Genomic DNA, 21,485 nt, shown 5'->3' with positions numbered 1-21,485 from the left:
AGCTAAAAGACGAGTAGCGTTTCAGACAGCTGGGCTGTCGCTCCTGGTTGGCGGAACGCAGAGAAGCGTGTAAAACACCATCGCCGGCAAGAAGACGGAGCCACGCCACACCGAGACACTGTCTTGTGGGATTTAGTCAGCCTCACCTCATGGCACAGAAAAAAGAAAAAGAAAAAAAAAGGCACGCCATTGTGTGCATGCATGTATGTGCATGTGGAGAGGGGGAGGAAGGCTGCTCTTTTTGTCCTGCTTTGGTTTTGTGCTTCAATGTCAAAGTCAAAGCATGAAGTCAGACAGGAAGTCACTCTGTGTCTGACGCACTGACTCACATGCTTGTCTCTGGAAGTGTCAGGCTTTGTGTGTTTTTGTATATGTGTGTGTGTGTGTGTGTGTGTGTGTGTGTGTGCGCGCACTCAAGACGTAGAGGGAGTGTGAGCTGTCTAGACCATTCTGAAACCATCATCATGCAGCCATGTAGCTTAGGTGCTTGGTGAAGCATGATAACTAAGGTTAGCAGAGCTGTGGCGACAGGAGAACAGGGTCAGACACTGGAGACTCTGACATGCTGGCATGTTTGGGTTTTAGGTGAGCAGCACAGCTGTCGGTCAGGATGAATGTAAGCTGGACACTGGAACGTTTGATTCAGAATTAAGTTTAATGATATCTTTCAATGAGAATACAAAGGTACTAATATGATCTCAAAATTCAAAATTCTGTTTTAGGACCGATAGTGAGGCAAAATCCATCCATCTTTGTACATACCTTGTTGTATAAGCTATCTATCCGTGTGTGTGTGTGCGTGTGTGTGAGTGTGTGTGTGTGTGTGTGTGTGTGTGTGTGTGTGTGTGTGTGTGTGTGTGTGTGGGCCCTAATTACCGCACCGAGCAAGGGTGACAGTTAGGCCCCCAGGGTGCCTCAGGGCATCTCCTGTAACCGTGGAGACTTATGAGGATGGCAGTGCGCACAAACACACATGTATACGGACGCACATATACACACACGCCTACACATACCAACAGACACACATTAAGTGGGACATATCCAGACCTGATTCAATGGGAAGCAGAAAGGTTTAATGGAGAGAGGAAAGTGAACAGATAAAGAAAGAAAAAAGATGGATGGCTATAATAACCAGACATAATTGTTATAAATATCCATGAGTCCACCTCTGCAAAGCCTTACACACACAAACACACACACACAGTAGTCAATGCCTCAGTGCCAAACTGGAATTTAGAACATAATGTTGTTTTTGTGCTTAGAGTCACAGAGCTGGAATAATGACTAAAAATGTAAGATTTATGTAACACTTAGATTATTTATTTATATCCGTTACACCTCACTCCCTCCTTCCTCTCCTCCTGTGTTTACTGATTAGACTCAACTGAATGAGACAGATGAAGTGCAGGTATGTCTGGAAAAAAAAAATAAAAAAGGTGCCAGACCGTATGGCATAGTTCACTGGTTACACAGTCTTGGACTTCTACACATGGCTAGCACCAGATTGCAGTCCATGATTCATGTGCTTTTTCATAATTCAGAGAGTCAAAGAAGAAGAACTTCACAGGCTTTTCTTTCAGTCTCTTGCGTGAATGGTTCAAACATGCTGGCGCACACGTGCACACATACAAAGGCACACAACCATACTGTACCACACTGTACACGCTCACACATGCACACACAGAAATGAGGGCGCACAGTAACACACTAGCCTGGTGCTTTGAAGGCTGAGGCCCGGTTCTGAAGAGACAGGCTGCCAGAAGAAGTTGACAAAGCTTGGGAACGGATGAGAAACTCGCTCAGTGTGTCTCTGAATGTGTGCTTGTGAGCATAACAAAGTGTTTGAGCATGCTCACATGAGCAGGGAAGAATGTTCTTGAATGCATGCATGTGTGATTATTGGTGTGAGTATGTGTATGTGTGTGTGCAGCTATGGCTGGTGCAGATGTGGGTTTACAGTGGTTATTCTGACCTTTGTGTCTTTATGCCTTTAGCCTGCATATTTTGTCAAACTAGGCTAACACAGTGCTTAACAAATTTAGACCACCACTCAGTGTAAGATGTTTGCAACCACTGCCCTTAATAAACAGTATCTATTGCTAAAGACCAACATAATTTGTATGCTTCTGTAACGGTTAATCCGCCAGTATGTGCAAGCTATTCACTGAAAATCATACCTTTAGTGCTCAAATACAATCAGTGTTGTTATATATAAATTCTCAAATGTAGTGTTTCACAAAAAAGGGAGGAATACATGACAGATTTTTTTTTTTACTTTCAATCCTGAACAGAACATTTTGAGAGCTATCTCAAATTTGGGAATAAAAAGGTGAATTCATTTTAAAACTCCTCACTCCTGTTCAAAATTATAAGGCACAGGGAACTCGCTCAGTACATTTACATGCAGTTTGAGAAATCAGACGATGAGCTTGGTCGACAAAAGATCAAATATTTAAGAAGCATGTAAACAGCTTAGTCCGAACTGAAAATGGAGCAAGCATAGCTCTATTGACACCTAGATAATGTAGTTGCTATCAGACTGTGGTTGTATTCGGCAGGTCTCGGTACACCTCAGCGTTCAGTGTGAGCAAATTCAGCTGGTAGAGGTAGCAGATGACCATGACAAATTTGGTTGCTACGCTTCATCTTCACAATGAAGACAAAAAAGTGGATAAAATTCATTAAATAGTTAAATTGTAGTGAACACTTCTCTAAACAAAGATTTATCTTTTTTTTCTAATTTATGGATGAGTACATGCTATGTCTTAGTTTTTTTTATTTGTGATGCAATTGCAAAAATTGAAGACATTTTCTGAAACTGCAAAAATTGCATGAATCTATTAATATTTTGCAATTTAAAAAAAGCAAAAATTTTGCTTCAGTTGTCTTCAGTTTTAAAATTTCAAACATTTGCCAGAAAATTCAAAAAAATAAAATTTAAAACATTTGCAAAAATAAAAAAAAAATTGCAAAAAAATGAATGACTTTTAAAATAACAAAAATTTTCCTAGAAAAAAAAAATTAAACAAATAACTAAATTTGATAACAAATGTTGATGAAATGGCTCAACTTTTACTTTTTTTGTTGTTTGCTAATGTCTTGCCACATATCAAGCATGTTTTTATTAAGCCAGCATGTTGTCAGTTAAATGAATCTATTAAAATCTGTATTTTTTTCCAAGTTTGTCTCTTTGTTGATTTAGTTATCTCACTAGGGGTTTAAAACTAGGGGTTAGCCACAGGTGCATGGAAAGTTGGTGGGCTGTTGATGTTGCAGGAGGTGAGGTTTATTGGTGGCAGGCTTTATTTCAAGATATGATGGATATTTAGTTCAATAAAATGTTAATGCAAGATTGTATTTAGTGTCACGGTCTTTAATAATCAATACCCTCTGTGAGGAAGATAAATCTTTTTATTTCAATGTGTTTTTTAAAGCTACAAAGAGCCACTGCAAAGAAGTCAAAAAGCCAAGCTTTGCTTATCAAAAAGAACATGGCACCACCATTCGAAACGAGGTGAAACGTTCTTGTTCTGTTTTCTGCATGTATACACTGACGAGATCCCCAGCTGTGACTTTACGATCAAACTACGACCTTAGTTGGGCTGCTCTGTGCATGTAAACATACTGACTGAGAAAGAAAGCGTCTGAATGAAAGCACTTCATGATGCTCAATGGGTTTCTTGGTTTAAAGACAGGTAGTCTGATACATTTGTTAAGCAATGGATATATTTACATATTGTGAAAGTAAAGCTAACATGTGCGAACCTCATCAACTGTTGCACTTTTTTCTAGGTGCCACCTTTACCCTCTGCAGGGAAAAGAAAAGCGAATGAAAAAACAGGAAAGGGTGATAACTGATAACACTAAAAGTGAAGGTGAGGGAGGAGGAAAAGTGACAGTGAGGGTGAGAAGTGACGGTGAGAAGTAATTTGAGGTGGGAGGAAAAAATGAAAATGGAGATACAAAAACAGTGATATCAAACAGTGGCAGTCAGAAGAATATTAGATGAAGCATATTCTTATTTAACATTTATTAAAACACACCAGAGAGAAGAGAGGGAAATCATGAGAGAGGGGGGTATAACTCTCTATCCTCGTCTCTCTTATCAAAGCAGTTTCACTTTGCGCTGAGGGATGTCTTCAGGAGGAAAGGTGGAGGAAACAGAGGAGAGCAACAGAGACTGAGGAAGGAGAAAGAGCAAGCAAGGTGACAAGGTGGGACAGGTGGTATAGAGGTGTCAGGGGGGGGCCAGTCTGTTTGAAGTGCAGAAGTAATTTTCTTACATGGTCGCTGTGGCAGAGGAGAGCAAAACAGAGTTTGTGTGCTTTTGTGAAATGTCTACACATTCTTCGGCGTCCACACTTGGAGCCTCAAGTGGCAGAATGCATGTGTGCTGCATGGAGGGGGAGAGAATGAGGGAGAGAGTGCGCTGAAAGGTACTCAGTCCATGAAGCACTCAAGTATCGGTGAGGGACAAGGAGTGCATTGTGAAGCATCTCGGTAGAAGCCATCAAGTCACTTTCATGTCAATGGATCGCTCTAACTTGCAGGCATTCCACCATTTGGGCTTGTAGCTCCTCTCGTCTGTGCAGAACAGAACAACCCAGAGCCCCAAATGCTTCTGTTGTCCTCATATAACTCTCCCCAGTGACACTTTAATGTACACTCAACACAACCACACCCTGTCTGTAGCCGACTGGGCTTTGAAAAATACAATGACATCGAGCTTGAGAGGAGGACAACTCTGCAACTGGGGTAAGCTGTTGGAACATCAACGATTGTAATCATACGGACATTTTTAAATAAAAAGGACAAAAGGAAACTAGGCTACAGCAGACCTTCAAACAAAGAGTGCTCGGTAGCCATTTTGGAATAGAGGCATTTCAGTTCAAAACACGATAAAACGGAGTGAGTCATTGAACTGGGGCCAGGATATCGCTAAAACAGATTAAGCGTAACTTTCATGGCCACGGCTTTGTTTCCCCTTCAACCCAGCGTATCCCAATGGGGAGATAATCTGGGAAATGCAGCGATATCAGGTCCTCTCTAGGTTGCCTGAGAAGCCTTGTGAGACCCTCTGGAGATATGAGGCTTTGATATCAAGACCAATTATGTGGTATGGGCGTGCGCACACATACACACATGCGCGCACACACATTCCCTAGCCTTGGAGAGTGGTGGAGAGGAAAACAAAGAGAGAATGTGATACTGAGGAAACACTGGGCAGGCGGAACATGCTCTTGATTTTATCAGCCAGTCGAGCTGGGCCTGAAAACCAGAGAGGATACAGACATAGAGGGAGTGACAGAGTGGAAACTAGACGAGCTGAAACAGACTGAAGACAGCGGCTGTGTGAGTCTGGGAAAGAGCCAAAAGCACACACTGCGAAGTGTGCAAAACCCCCAATCCAGCTTTCAACACACATTAGTGCAGAAAAACGCACATTAGATGTGAGCAAGAGCACACAGTAATAGATTCCCTGCGTGCATTTGGGTGCACTTTAAAAACACAACACACAGTGTGTATGAGCATATCTAACTGCATTAATAGAGTATGGAGTGCGTTGATACTCACATAAGCTCACTCACTGGTTTTTGAAACACACATGCACAGATATATAAGTGATAAACAGTTGTTTCTGGTCTGAGTCACCTCCACAGAGGATCGTTTAAGATTAAGTTTGGCCTCTGGCTCTGCTAATTGGAGCTTAAAGTCTGCTGTAGCCCCTGGGCAGTGGATGCTGTGTGTGGCACATGCTGCGTGTATCCGCATTTGTGTGAGTGTGTGTGTGTGTGTGTATAAATTATGGATGGCAAGGGCTGTAGGAGGAGAGTGGCCACACAAGCTGCAGCTGCCAGAGTGAGTGGAGAGCCCAAGCTAGGCCAAAGCAATCGCAATCAGAGCCGAGCGGCATGACATGGACAGGTGGTTTGATAGAGAGGCTGAGGGGGAAGAAAAAGAGAGGAAGAGTGGGTGAAATGAACACAAGATGAGTGGGGGAATAATGGGACAGTGGGAAAAAACACTCAAAGTCAGAAACATGTGATGTGAAAAACTGAGATACTAATGGTGACTTTAATGAATTATTCATACCCGACGTTCTCATTACACAGCGTCTTCCTTCCCCTGGTTGCTATTTTTGTTTCTTCTATTATTTTCAGTAAGTTTTCATCATCGTACCTGCATCACACATCCCCAGTAGAAGCATAAAGACCATGCATCCAAACACTACTCATAAAACTTCCTCCGTCTTATTGTGTCTTGTACCACTGAGACTTCACACACAAAAAAAAATCTTTGTCAACTGAAGTGTTAACATTGTTCATCAAGAACAAAATACTTCCAACACTCAGGCACTAAATTAAACAGCGCTCTTTCTCCTGTTAAACATTCAACCAGTAATTTGACACTGCAATTACAAATGCCTGAATCCACAATCCTAAAATCACGTGAACATGCTCTATAAAGCTCTAATTAACCAAGTTGAATAAAAAGAACACACATCCATTATGTTTGACGCTGAACGTGTGAAAACCTTGATTCCCCAGCACATCAGGTTTGTTTTTTTCTTCGAATAGAAAGTAAAGCATGATGAGATACTGAGGCTAGTTTAGAACAAGCTTTTGTAGCTTGGTTTGCCATGCTGTAACGGAGTAGAGGAGGCCATCGCTCTGGCCAGCTGAGAAAGTGTTACCCGAGTAATTTCCCCTGTCTGATAAGGTTTTGCAATTGTGAGACATTGTACTGCATGTTCTGAATGTGATAACAGCAGGGAGGGGTGTTGAGTGCACAGATTACACCAGTTTTTAACAAATTCATTTTTTTTGGCTGCCATCAGTCAGGCATGTTGCAGTATTATGATGCTGTTCATGTGGTTTGATGTCAGATTTTTATTAAGTGGGTCAACATGTGAATAATGTAAAACCTCACACTCCAAGGAGAAAAACAGCTGCACTCCTACTGTAACTGTTATCTCTTTGATGCCTTTTTCTGAGCTTATAAGAAGTAAATCATTCTCAGAGTTCCCACAGTTGCTAAAACTCTCACTCATTTTCTGATTTTGCAGTACCCTGTTGGTGCTTTGCGAATCAATCCAGAGAGATGTATTCATACTGACCTTAGTGACATGATCTTGTATGCATCAGGCAGATAGCACCGTGTGTTTTCCATCTGGGCGGGGTCTGAGTCGCAGATCTTGTCATCTGTGCGGCCGTAGTTGGCGCTCTCAATCATGATGACATCAGTCCCTGGGCAGCGCAGCTCGATAGGGTAAGACTCACAGGACAGCTCCCTGCGCACCACTGCCATTGGGATGGGGGCACGGCCGTAGGCTGGACACACAAACAAAGCATTTGTACAAAGATTGTTTTTCAATGAATGACAACTGTCTCTCGAACTGTCTAGAACACCAGACATCTTGTGAGGTGGCCTTTTAATTCTTGCAGCGGAGGCCTGGATTGTACAGGCACAGATTGTGTTTGACTGAATCTGCATTTGTAATCTTGCCATATAGACTAATTATCCACAGTATTAGAAAACAATAGCATCAGAGAAGATTTTTCATAAGGCCATGTCCACTGTTGCAAGTGAACCCACTTGGTAATTACTGTTTTGCAGTGAGCAGTTTTAGACATCATTCTAGATAGAGAGTAATTGCCTGGCAACTTCAACCAGCATTTAGTTGTGCAAGATTATTAAAAGATGGCAATGCCTAATTATGCACAGAAGTTGCAAATTCAATGTATGCTTCCGCTCTTATTGTGCTGAACGAGGAAACATGCCATTAATTCCAATAATACCAAGCCCCCGTGGATGATGAAACATCTGCAAGACTAAACAGAAATCAAGTTAATTTTGTCGAAATGAGTCTTGATATCCCATAAGGTCAATGTCTGGCAATCTTATGGGCTGTAGAGCAATCTTCAAAAAGGAGCAGCAGAGAGGCGTGGAGTATGAGCTGTCTTTCTTACTTTCTTTCTCTCTTTCTTTCTTTCTTTCTTTCTTTCTTTCTTTCTTTCTTTCTTTCTTTCTTTCTTTCTTTCTTTCTTTCTTTCTTTCTGTGATGAATTATCTTGCTGCAGGTACAATGACTACACACATATTTTGTGATACAGAGCGTGTTTCTCAGCTCCATCATGTCTACCAGTAAACGATGATGGAGCACCAACATGCAAAATGCAAAAGCCTGAGACCAAGTCATGTAAACAGAAAGCAGTAGCAGGTGTGATTTTCTTTCTGTATCAGTGTGGTCAGGGGATTTTTTTTAAGTTTGCAGACAAAGTATTGTTATAAAATCTGAAAATTTTTGTTGCATGTTAGGTACTTTAAATCTGGAATTTAAATCCCACTGGATGTACTGTATGACAGTTATCAGCTGCTATTTGCAATTTAGATATATTTCAGAATTTTTATTTGTTTTTGTGATTAGTCAGTAGGAATTATTTCACTAAACATAATAAGCAGAAAACAACACTTTGTGTATCACTTAAGAGTATCGTCACAGAGTTTTTCCAGCAGATCAGGAACCAACTGCAAAATTTATGTTCAATAAGTTCAATTGCTTGATAACGCAAGCAACTTATCAGCCAATCAGATGACAGAAACCCAGTGCTTTTGGTCATGTTAGCATGGTCAACCGTGAAGCAGACAGGCTACAATAGCAGAAGACCACACCAGGTGACACTCCTGTCAGCTAAAAACAGGAAACTGGGGTTTAACTGGGATCACCAGAACTGGATGATAGAAGATTGAATTGGAGGTAAACAACATGGATCCATCCTGCCTTGTATCAATGGTTCAGGACTATTGTTGCAGAGGATGTCCATGCCTACTTCCAGCTGTATACCTGCATGTCACACAGCTCAAATCATCTCAAACTGGTTTCTTGAACATGAAAATGATTTGCTGTATTTCAATGGTCTCCACAGTCACCAGATCTCAATTCAACAAAGCATCATTGTGATGTGGTTGAGTGGGAGATTTGTATCATGGATGTGCAACCGACACATCTGCTGCAGCCGTGTGATGCTATCAAGTCAATATAGAGAAAAATCTCTGAGGAATGTTTTCAGATCCTCATTGAATTTATGACAACTGAAGCAGTTCTGAAAAAAAGGGTCCAACCAGGTACTAGCAAGGTGTACCATATGAACTGGCTGGTGAATGTAAAAATCTCTGTTCATGCATGGGTTATGTAGCTCTGTATGCTCGTTTAGTGCAAGTGGGAACAACACTACTGCAAAGCCAACCAAAAAAAAGTTTACTCTCTTTCTAACTCACTTCATGTTTTTGATACTGGAGAACGAGCAGTTCTTTATCTTTTCTTACCTTGATATCAAGGTAGAAAAATATATCAAAACTACTATCCTGCTGAACAATTACAGTCTGTACAGTTGTCGCCAATGTCATACCAAGAACATACTGTTTGTCTGACCATTTTCAACTTAATAAAAAATAAGAAACAAAGATGTGACTCTGATTTCTGTCTTTTTGTCCTGTAGAGTTTTGTGATTACAGAGGACTGCTGTGATACTGATGGTGTGGGGCTGGTGGCCCCCTGGGGTTTTGGTTGTTGTGGTGCAGCTTGGATGTTGTTATTCTCTGTTCTGGAAAGCAATGATCCCCGTGTGCTTCAGCCTTCATCCCTTGATAGATTGTTTATCAGCTGAGGTGTTCAGTCGTGTTGCTCTATTTCGTTTTCACCGAGCAGCACTGTAATTGTAAAGTAGATTTTATTTCACACAGCTTCATACTGTATGTCGTCCACTACCCCTGCCAGAAGACTCTCTCTGAGATTTTATTATGTAGTCTGCTTTAGTTATATCTGAAGCAGTAAATATGATATGCATTGTCTCAGCTGAATAAACTAATAAAGTATATTAAATCTGATATAGCCTGTAGTATGTGGCTGCTGGCCCAGTAACTGGGACTGCTTGTTGTTCTGTGCCACTTTCATTCTTATTGAAGAATAAATCCAGTCAACACCGTCCAAATCATTATCAACACATAGACATTCACATGTGCATTATGAGCTACACTGTATCAAAAACAGACCTGCAACATCCCTGAAAAGCATGTCACAGCACCACCTACCTTGCTCTCCTTGTCACTATAACCATAGCAACCCCGTCCTCCCTCCCTTGGCTCTCTGATTGGCGAGAGGAGCATCATGGTTACACGGGTGCAGCAAAGAATCTGAATGAGCTCAGTGACACTCTGCCCGGGCTCGACTTAATACTTCCCTTCACTACATCACACACACACACAGGCACGCACGCAGACACTCACATATGCATAGAAATACTCTGAGATTACATGTAAATGCTTAAATTCATAGCAAGTGTTCCCAATATCTGCGTGGTGCTACCTGAGGGCTCTACTCTATTAAATGCATGCTCTAGCTTAGAGATAAGACTGATATATACATGACATTTACTGAAAATGTTCCCCCCTCATGAACGAACATATTTCACCCCGGGCTGTGATGAGACTGTAAGCACACATTCTGATTAGATGTGTGTCTCAGCAGCAGCCAGAGACTTGAAGGACTTTTTTGTGCATGTAAGAGGGCAGTGCTCAGGGCAGTGGGTCGTTACTGTGTTAATAAGAGTGTTAGTTTATTAGTTTTTCAATGGCTGCCTCACGTCTGCTTCCCTGAGCATGAATGTAAATTGTGAAGAGAGGGTTAATTGAAGCGTGCGGGGATCAATACACAGTATTGTAAGGCAGCTGTCTAGACTGGCTTCAGATCAGATGTCTTACAGTGTTGCCTTACAGGGTCCCTGCTGGGCATAAAGGGAGCATTATGACACAAACACACACACGCATGCACACACACACACTTCAAATAACGGGTCTATCTGTCCTCCAATTAAAAGCCACTCTGCCTCCATAAGCAGCAGTAAATGCTCCTCTTGCATACGCTAGCTTGTCTTGTCTTGACCCCATAATTCATGCATTTATATCAGCTGCCTCACCTATAAAACTTTGCAGTGTTAAACCAAACGACTTCCTCTGCACATAACCCTGTCGCTTTTTGCAAACAAGCATGAGCTGCCACACAAACGCACGACCAACCCGAGAGCCAATATTTAGCCCCCGTTGTCTGCACGTGTGCAATAATGTCACAGCTGACAAGTGCATGTTAATGTGTCCATCATTAGTTGTGTAAGTAGTGACAGAAAGTTGGCAGCCGCTGGACTGTACAGACAATCTTATTCAGACACTCTCATTGCCTTGGGGGGCAGAAACAAAAGGATATTGATTTTTACATTTGGGCCAAGAACAAGAGAGTGGCGAAAGAGGTGGATAGATGTAGAGAAGGAGAAGGAGAGGGTGAGAGGGAAGAGGAGAGAGATTTAAAAGGTGATCTCTCACTTGAACTGCCAAAGCGTTTGGTCGCTGCTGTCTAAAATGTGGGTCTCCTGAGTTAAAGTGAAAACAAGATAATTTTTAAAGTGCAAAAGATTTTTTAAAAGAATAGAGAAAATTTTGTTTTCCCTTCCTGGCAATAAATCCCCAAAAAACAAAAATATCCCACCCTACAAACAATTACGGCCTGTGTAACAGAGCCTGATATGGCTTTTTCCCCTCCCTTGTAGAAGTCCACTGTTGTCCAAAAACAATTTATGTCAAGAGTATAAAGATCAGTGCTCACCAAATGAGGCTTGTTGGAGAAGCTGGGCAGTGCTTGATGTATGATAGGAGAACCATTCACACAGTCCTGACTGGCTATTTTAATGGGGCAAAGTTATGGTCAGGGACCCTCTTCCCTTTGGAATAGTAAAAAAGGGTATCTGACTAAAGAGAAAAAAAATAATGGATTTCGCAGATATTGTAAGCTGGTTACTGCCTGAAATCTATTAAAAACACATAAATAAGCTTCAAAGGTAGAGTGGCTATTATGGTTTTATGTTAGTCACCATGAATGTGCTTTTTTTATCCCTCTGCTAAAACTGGTCTCCCAGGAATGCTCTGTTTATTCCCGTTTGAGTAGCATTAGCTTAAAACTGAAGTTCCCAATTGCTTTAAAAAGTTACCAAGTCTGTTGTATCTAGTATGTTTGTTTTAGGGGGAACAAATAGAAAAGATGGCCGACTTCCAAAGACAAGGGAGGAAATTTCAAAGGAAAGGGACAAATATATTGTTGTTTGTTGTCTTTTTGTGGTATCTGTTGACAGAATAAATACAGTATAAAACAATAACAGCCTTAGCTTTAACTCTGTAAACTGCTCATATATTTACCACAGTTTATTTGAGGTCCTCTGCAGTGACAATAACTTTTGTGCTGTAGTAGCATTTTTCCGAGAACAAACATGATCAACAAGGCCACCTTATCAGGTTAAAACCTGTTCCTGCCAGATATAAACTCTCAACTGCAGGAAAAAAATGTAATTTTTTCGGTCCAAACATCCTTGCTTTTCTATTCCCTTTTATTTGTCTTCACATAACCCTGAAATAATGACAAGGCACGGCTCGGTGGGAAAGATGGAGTGCTTGCTGGTGTGTGTCCTCAAGCTAAACTGTCTTTGTTTCAGCTAATCCTTGCTAAGTATAAACAGCGCGATTTGCATATGTCGACTTACTCTTTCAACACTGATGCAAATACCTTTGACTGAAACTCATCTCTTGGTGCTGAAGCAAAGCCCGTAATGTTCATGCATCTGAGGAGCCGCCCGTGAGCACTACCTCTGTGTGCTGCAGTGTGCTAATGCAAGTGGATTTTACTCTGCATCCATGTTGCTGAACAGTATGTAAACTGTGCACATGTCAGCAGCACAGACAAGTACATACTTGACTATGTGTGTGTGTGTGTGTGTGTGTGTGTGTGTGTGTGTGTGTGTGTGTGTGTGTGTGTGTGTGTGAGTGTGTGTGTGTGTGTGTGTGTGTGTGTGTGTGTGTGAGAGAGAGAGAGAGAGAGAGAGAGAGAGTTCCATGTGGCTGCACATGTGCGGCAGTTTTTCTTCTCAACAGTGTGATTGACAGTAGCCATTAATAGGATTAAGTCCAAGTGGGCCAGAGCTCCCTGTTGGAGTCTTCAAAGCCCACCACCACAAGGGAGAGGAGGAAACATACAGACAACCTGCTGGGGCTGCATCTGCACCTTGTGCGTGTGTGTGTTTTCAGAAGAAATGTATGCTCCAGAGGTTAAATAGGAGGGTGTTTGTGGCCTGGGTTTTGACAGAGGATGTATGTTTCAACAGAAGTTTATCACAGGTAAGCACTATATGTTTGAATTTTGGTGCAGTGAAACCATGCCTGAAATTCTTTTAAGGTTAGAGAATCTAAAATAAATAATAGTGTACCTGTGCTTTGTGCTACATTTCTCTGGACTCATCAAAAGTCTGGCTAAAAAACAAATATACCATTTTACTAACCGACTCCTACAAAGAAATTCAACTAAAACTTATTTCATTCATTAAAAATGCCCCATTTCTTATGTTTAAGAGTTAAACCTACACTATAGCATGAAGACCATTTCCATGTTACTCATTTCACTGCCAGGCCAGGCTTGCTGTGTGTGAATGTTGTTATTTTTATTTTGAAGTAACACCTTTAATTGCACATGGCATGCACTTGGTCGTCTGACCCACGTTTCCCTGAAGTACAGATAATTAGCCAATTTACAACTGAAATTTTAGCACAAGGATGAAGCTGATCTGGGTCAAGTTTTTTCTTTTAACTGTTGATGGTAAGAGCAGCATGATGGTACAGTGGTTTCTGTGAACACCTCCTCCCAGATAGAGGGTTCTTTTTCAAATCCTGGAGGGGGTCTTCCGATGTGAAGTTTTCTGTTTCCTACATCTGTGGTTTCCCTTCAGGTACTTCCAGTGTCCAACAGTCCAAGGATACGGTTTTTAGTTTTCTGCCAACTGGTGTGAGCATGAATGTGTCACATTGTGACATGTTGGGCCTGTAATAGGCCACCAGTGCAGGATGTACTCCATGTCTAATAGTCAGGATTACTACAGTCCCAAGCAGGATGTGAGTAGACTGGAATAGGTGGATGAATGGAGAAATAAATAGATGGTTAAATGGGTGGGTGGATTGATGTAAAGGTGAATAGACAAATGGATGGATAGATAGATGTATGAAACCATGGCTCTTGATGAAAATGCTGTTTAGAGGATGGATGGATGAATGGATAAGTCAAAGGATGCATGGGTGAATCATTAGACTGGTGAATGGATGGATGGATAAATGGGCAAATAGGTGGATGTAAGGACAGATGGTTGGATAAAAAATGGTTGGATGAATGAATAAATTTATGGATGAGTTGGAGGATGCCTCGATGGATGGATGGATGGATGGATGGATGGATGGATGGATGGATGGATGGATGGATGGATGGATGGATGGATGGATAGATAAATTGATGAGTGAAGAATGGATGGATGGTATGATGGGTTGATAGATGGATGGATGAAAGGGTGGTTCAATGGGTGGATGGATGGTTTTATGGTTTGATGGATGGATGGATGAAAGGGTGGTTCAATCGGTGGATGGATGGATGGATGGATGGATGGATTGATAGGTGGGTGGATGAAAAGATGTTGTCAGAACAGGTGGGTTGATGGATTTTTGGGTGGACAAACAGGTTGGTGGATGGATGGATGAGCGGATGGATGGGTGAAAAGATGCTTGATTGATGGATGATTGGATGGATGGATGAATGGATGAATGGATGAATGGATGGATGGATGGACAGATGGATGGATGGATGGATAGATAAATTGATGAGTGAAAGAATGGATGGATGGTATGATGGGTTGATAGATGGATGGATGAAAGGGTGGTTCAATAGGTGGATGGATGGTTTGATGGTTTGATGGATGGATGGATGAAAGGGTGGTTCAATGGGTGGATGGATGGATGGATAGATGGATTGATAGGTGGGTGGATGAAAAGATGTTGTCAGAACAGGTGGGTTGATGGATTTTTGGGTGGACAAACAGGTTGGTGGATGGATGGATGGATGAGCGGATTGATGGGTGAAAAGATGCTTGATTGATGGATGGATGGATGGATGGATGGATGGATGGATGGATGGATGGATGGATAGATAAATTGATGAGTGAAAGAATGGATGGATGGACAGATGGATGCTTTATGGGCTAAACCATTGGTTGCATGAAGTGAATATATAGGGTGGATGGATTTAAAGCTGGAAAGTGCCAGATGCTCAACATATATATGTGTTATAAACCCGCTTATCTACAGCAACTTGCCACCTTAGTTAGCTCTAAAAAGTCTAATATTGTTTTTCTGTTTGCAATGCTGAAGTTGTTAACACTTTACAGATAACCTTTATTTATCTTACTAAATGAGTGATTTTTTTCAGTAAATGCCCCACTTTGGTTCCTCATTTATAACAGGCATATAAATCAATAAAGGATCAATCAAGCAGTTGAGTAAAACAGGAGCACAACAGCAGGTCAGAGCTGTCAGTCACTGTCTCTGGTGTAAATGGGTGTTTCTGTCTGTGCTGAGAGAGTGTTGTCTCTTACCAATGGCAATGGGAGCAAACAAGGTGCAGACGAAGAGCAGGCATCTGATCCACATGACGTCTGAGGTTGACCTGGAAGTAGATATGGAGGTACTTCCTGCTGAGCCCAGACGCTCCTGTGGTGAGCTGTTTTTGTCACAGCTCAGTGTCCCTGACACCATACAGACCTGCAAAAAGCAACACAGAGGGTTTGTTTATTCAGATCAGAAAGCCAAACGAACTGGGGTGACTTTATATGTATTTGACGTATCTGTATTAGTCACATCCACTGTATTTATTCCTCTAATTCCTCAGCTGCAGATGCGGATATCATCAGCAAACACTTGATGTCTAATTATTGTAATTTGTGGTAAACTGTGAATTTTCACATATTCAAAAAACCACTGGCTGAGATTTATTAACAGTTTACCACGCGCTGATGACAGAGACCCAACAGCACTGTTTTCTAGAACTGCATCCGAGAAAATTCTCTTTCAAGCCACAAATTAGCTTCCTGATTATTAAGGAAAAACTGCTTGAATAACAAACTGTGCTTATGCAATGAGAATAATTTCTCTGACATCCTATTACTCTGTTTGCATATGGCAGATTGATGCTTTAACAAACAGCACTTAACTTGGGTCAATGCAGCTTCCTGTAGACTTATGTCACTGACTACCAGACAGGAATCAATAATTTTCATTAATGATGCTGGGAAATATAGAGAGCATAGAGTGATTAAGAAGCATAACATTAACTGAAGTGTTTTCTTATGGAACCCAATAACAGCTCAAGGGTGACACAGGAAGAACAACATATTGTACATCAATATAACAGTTAGTTCATGTTTACGCATGTTTAGAATGCAAACATTTTACATTATGTAAAGGCTAAGGGGAATTTGATGATAAGTAATTGAGTAGTTCATCCATCATTAAGCTTTCCTCAAACCTGTTCTTTGTCTTAAGGGCCTGAAATCCTCACGCATGGAATACAACTCTTGAGGTGATCCGTGTGGTACTTATAGCTATGATACAGCTGGAAGAAGTCATGGATAATACTGATTCTAAAAGGACAATGAACATTTGTTCAAATGCATTTTTCACACTGCAACAGACCATACACTGATTAATCCATAAACAGCGAATCTGTGAAGGAAATGCAAGACTAAATGATCAATGTTGGCCTTGTAAGAGGGGAAAAATAGTGAAAAACAAGATAAAATGGTGCTTAATGTTTGTATAATGATGCTGCTGTCTGTGTTAGGATCCACTTCACTTGGTATTCCACATCAGCATCTAAGTGTGAAATGTATTGATGTTCCTATCTAATTGTTCATTTCATGGTCCATCAGTGATAAACAATTAATAAGTGGATGGTCTCTGAGATTAGTTATAGCAGTGACACACTGATAAGCATCATTTCTGCATCTTTTTTATCTGATTAAGCTGACCAGTGTTGTTCAATCACTCGCCCTTCTTCCCAGCGTACAAACTAACACATCCACTTACTTTCTCCACTCACACAGTGACTTTTAATGAAGACATACTAACATTTCTGGTCATTTTAGCATCCCTGTTGTGTGTGTGTTTTATCTTTTCTACAGCGGGGTCGCTGCAGCATGAATTCATTATGCAATCATCCTCGCTAAAGTCAAATAAACGTTGTTTTTCATGGCTTTAGTTCAAAGGTAACAACAGGACTTTTGCTCATAAATGTCCCTTTTTCTCAAGGGAACTAAAGCAGCTCTAAATAAACAGGCACAAATGTGTGTGTGTTTTGTGTGTGTGTGCGCGTATGTGTGTGTGTGACTGAGTCAGGAAGGGACTGCAGAAATTTGCGACAGCCAGGGACAGATGGAGTAAAGCAGACAGCCGGTGCCCTGGGAAATACATCATGTGTAACAGAGACTATTGATCAGAGTGACCATATCATTTTGGCACAGCAGAGGCTGAGACAATAGCCAGCTATCTCCATCATGCCACGCTGTGAAGGCAAATAGCTGCTTTGGCACACTTTCCCCTCTTGGATATTTTTGGACGACTACAACTCCTGATGTAAGAAAACAAGATTTGAGTTTTATTTTTAGAATCTGTCAGGATGACGCAGAGTTTTCTATAACCACCGAAGACATACGAGACATGCATAATGCATCCTATGATCATCTGCAATGACAAAAAGCCTCCTACTGCAGACAGGAGATAGACAGATATACCCAGAGGCATGTGCACTGCAGAATCTGAAGCTCTCAGAAAACAGACACAGACCAGAGACCAGCAGCTTGATCAGAGCTGTGGAGTCAACTAGGGTTAGATCAATTCTGGTCTTTAAGGCTGTCAAAACAAGTCTATGAAACTGAAAATAATTAAGTCAAAATTGCTGTGTTTGAAAAAAAAAAAGCAGACAGATGTCACTGGAACTAAGGGGGTTAGTTTTAGTGAGCTAGGAGTTAAACTATTCAACTTTAACTTTTAAAACTTTTAGATGATTTTAAACCAATTTATATCCTTCCCACAAAAGTCAACAAAGGACCGACTATCTGAAGGTTTTATGGTTTAACTAGTCAGACTTTCCTGTGGCTTGAGGTGAGCTAAGAGGGATTTTTCTTCCTTTTATCTGCTTACAGGAAGACCATGACTCCCCCAACTTGAAATAAAATAAAGTATGATACAATGTCCAGAATGTATGCTCAGATAACCTCGACTAAGGACAGACCTTGCTGTAGTGTGCAGCTTTTACTGCAGAGGACAGGAACCATTAAGCTCTTAAGACATTCATGAACTGTCAATCAGTGAATCAACTAATCTTAATACATATTGCTCAAAACATAATGAGTTTAAGAAGTAACGTGTCACTCCATCCATGTCTGTCCTTTTCTTTAATTTTGACCGATACAGTTTTTTCAAGTTTTCCATTAAAAATCAGTGGTTTCCCAATTAGGGTGTTTTTGGTCCATGAGATTGATAAGGTGAAAACCTGTTATTGTGACAACCTTAATGCCCAAGAAACAAAGGTTATGAATTAGACATGTACCGATCGATCAGCCGTCTGATCAATTGATCGGTCCTGATTTCCTTAATTTAGGGGGATCGCTGATCAACCCATCCTTACATATGAAACTGATCTTATACACCTCCAGAAAGGTCTGACAGCAAGCCATCGTTGCTTTTTGCTCTGTGACCTAAAGCTCAGGACACTTAATTGGTTAATTAAGTTAAAAAAATAAAGATTTTATTGTTTCCCAGGTATTGTGAAGTAAAATAAGATTGGAACATTGAATGAATATGCTGTCACTTGTGAAAAATAAAAAATAAAAATCTGTATCAGCCCAAATCCGTATTGGCAGGCCAGGCTTTTTAAAGATGGGTAATCAGCCAGAAAATTGTGACCGGTGCACCCCTAATATGAATTTTATTCTTTAAGATTTAGTAGTCTGGAGAATTGCACAGACTTGTTTTTATGAATGAAGACATACCAGCAGCTGCCTTGTGGAATATAAAGAACAAAAGTGAGAACAAACTCTTAGAGCACCGTGATGCACCGTGTCAAAGCTGTGAAAACTGCGAAGGCTTTTCTGTACAACATATCACCAGAATCGAAAGCATCATTTTCTATCTTAAGATGGAGAGAAAAAAATGTATTTGTATTGACTGGTTTGAACTCAAAAAAAAAAACAACCTCCTTTTGACGGACACAAATCTATATTTTCATTTGGCAAAACTCAAAAGGGTAAAAGAAAGAGCCAGAGAGGTTTGAATGAACAACACCACTGTCCTGCAATTGTAAGAAACAGAAAAAGATGCTGTGTCTCTTTAATTATTATGATTGGTTTGTGTGTGTGTGACCTCAATTTAGCTGATTGTCAAATTGCTCTTTTTTGTCTTGTAATACAAATAAAACAGGACTAACAGAAAGACGAGGAGTTCTTATCCCAACACTCCAGAATAAAAGCTTGGATGACCAGAGACCTTTTGTGACACCATTTTGAAAATAACCTGGAACACTTAACTTCAAAACACCTCTCCAGATAGCAGGGGGTGCAACACTTCCTGACAGATCCATACTGGCACCAAAGTGATAGAATCACAATGGACTCCCTTGCTTTTCTTCTTGCCCCCCTGCTTAAACAACTCAACAAGCTGCCCCCCTTTTGATTGATTGGTCCCTAACTCGGTTGAACATGAGCAATCTGACCAGCTGTCCCCAGCTAGACACAGGAGGCATACGCTGACATATGGCCGGACGCCACCAGCCACAGCATTCCACTGTTCCATAATTCAAAAGCTATTCCATCACCCCGTATGCCGCGCCACCATCTCACCCATCAGTTAATTAACCCTCTCTTTTCCACCACACTCTCAGCGCCTTTACAGACAATGGTTGCGTGACAGCCTGGAGCTGACCGGGAATAATCTAAACATAAAATCAAGCGAGCCGTGTTCATAATTCAACAGGGCTGCATTCTCCCATATGCTCAGATAGCAATGTTAAAGCATGTCTAATCTACAGAGTCCACAATACACAAACAATGGTGATCGCCTTGAGCGCTCCATGTTTCTCTAACCTGTTTCCTTTCATTAGCTTAATGCGCTGACTGCTTAATATATTATGAATAAACAGGCAGTAATGGTGCTAATTATCAGAACATATGTGATGTGATTACACCCTGTATTCATCGGCTGTTTGAGCACATAAGGTTTTGCGAATGTCACATGCACCGTCTGAGCTTACTCACTGCTTAAAATGAAGGAATGATGGAGGCATATAGTCTAAATGAACTCAATATTTCCTATCCTGCGCCAGTCTTTGGAGACCCTCTCTGGCAGAAAAGCAGCATCTGCCTGAAAGTGAGCAAAACATCGACTAATAAGCAGGATCAGACCCAAACAAATAGCTGCCCCTGAATCCAAGTCCTCTCCTGTACCTGCTGTTTCCCTCCACCTCTGCCCCACTTACAGCTGCTTGGTGCATTTCTTAAAGCAGGCTTTTTTTTTTTTTTTTAATCTTTACTTTTTAATAGGGAGAGTAATTAAAAAGCTAATTCAAAACATAATACTGAGGTGTAACTTTTGATATTTTTCAACAACCTTTGCATTACTTCAAACACATTTATAGTTAAGAAAATACAGCACTCAACAACAAAAGAACACTACACTAGATGAGAGAAAGCAAAAACTACACAACAACATTAAACAGATTCCAAATGAGCAAATTAAAGCACAATAAGCTAAAAATGAGCGCAGCTCTGCTTTTCTTTAAGCCAGCACTAAACCTTTAATATGAACAATATTATAACAAGAATTAATTTCATTTCATCTGGTAATGTGCTCTTAGAGTTTACAGCCCTTTATGGAGTAAGCTAATTGTTCAAATTTAGATCTGCAGTGTTGTGTTTTATTGTTGCCATTCACCATGCTCTTTTCAGAACACTGTACCCTCAAAGTTTATAGTTCATAAATTTCACAATATGTGAGAAAAAGGATTTTTAAATTAGAGTGTATCAGTGTGACCTTATTATGATGAGTTATTCCTCAACCTGTTATTTAGTGTACCACTAGGACAGTCTGCTCCCTGATAGTCTTGCATACATTAGCGACTTGTTTTATGTCCTAAATTTTCCTGCCCTGAATCTTCTTTTCCTGCAGGGCCGGGCATTTAAAGAGCTGCTGCCGGAGCCCCTACACTCACACACTACACATCGCATGAACTAATTGATGCTGGGCTGATTCTGTGCACCCAGGCAGTCTGACCCCGTGTGTGTTTGTGTGTGTGAGTGTGTGTGAGTGTACAATTCCCTAACGAGCGTCCTGCCTGTCACAGCACTCCTCATCCGGGGATTCTCTCTTTCACTAATGAGTGCTGACCGGATTGGGCTACCTTGTCAATGCATGTCACACCTTCATACACATAAGCATGCACACACACACTGAAACAGATTCACACACACACACACATACACATGCTTGTCATTCAGAGGCCAGATGCCCTGTAGTCCCTCGGC

General features: G+C 41.0%; 1 protein-coding gene across 2 annotated transcripts in view; it reads right to left on the bottom strand.

Annotated features, from left to right (window-relative positions):
- adgrl3.1 (adhesion G protein-coupled receptor L3.1) overlaps window positions 1-21,485 on the bottom strand; it is a 138,600-nt gene that overhangs the window by 90,186 nt on the left and 26,929 nt on the right. For both annotated transcript variants that reach the window (XM_074687372.1, XM_074687381.1), the window contains exons 4-5: window positions 15,507-15,672; window positions 7,118-7,331 (exon numbers count right to left, since the gene is read on the bottom strand). In XM_074687372.1, coding sequence (XP_074543473.1) covers window positions 7,118-7,331; window positions 15,507-15,666 — 374 coding nt within the window. In that variant the 5' untranslated portion in view covers window positions 15,667-15,672. The remainder of the gene's footprint in view (window positions 1-7,117; window positions 7,332-15,506; window positions 15,673-21,485) is intronic.

The sequence above is a fragment of the Halichoeres trimaculatus genome, unplaced genomic scaffold (genome assembly GCF_033239565.1).
Source record: "Halichoeres trimaculatus isolate MK-OKI-2021-1 unplaced genomic scaffold, fHalTri1.1 fHalTri1_scaffold_2, whole genome shotgun sequence".
In the NCBI taxonomy this organism is placed as follows: domain Eukaryota; kingdom Metazoa; phylum Chordata; class Actinopteri; order Labriformes; family Labridae; genus Halichoeres; species Halichoeres trimaculatus.
This window is presented reverse-complemented; position numbering and strand designations above follow the sequence as displayed.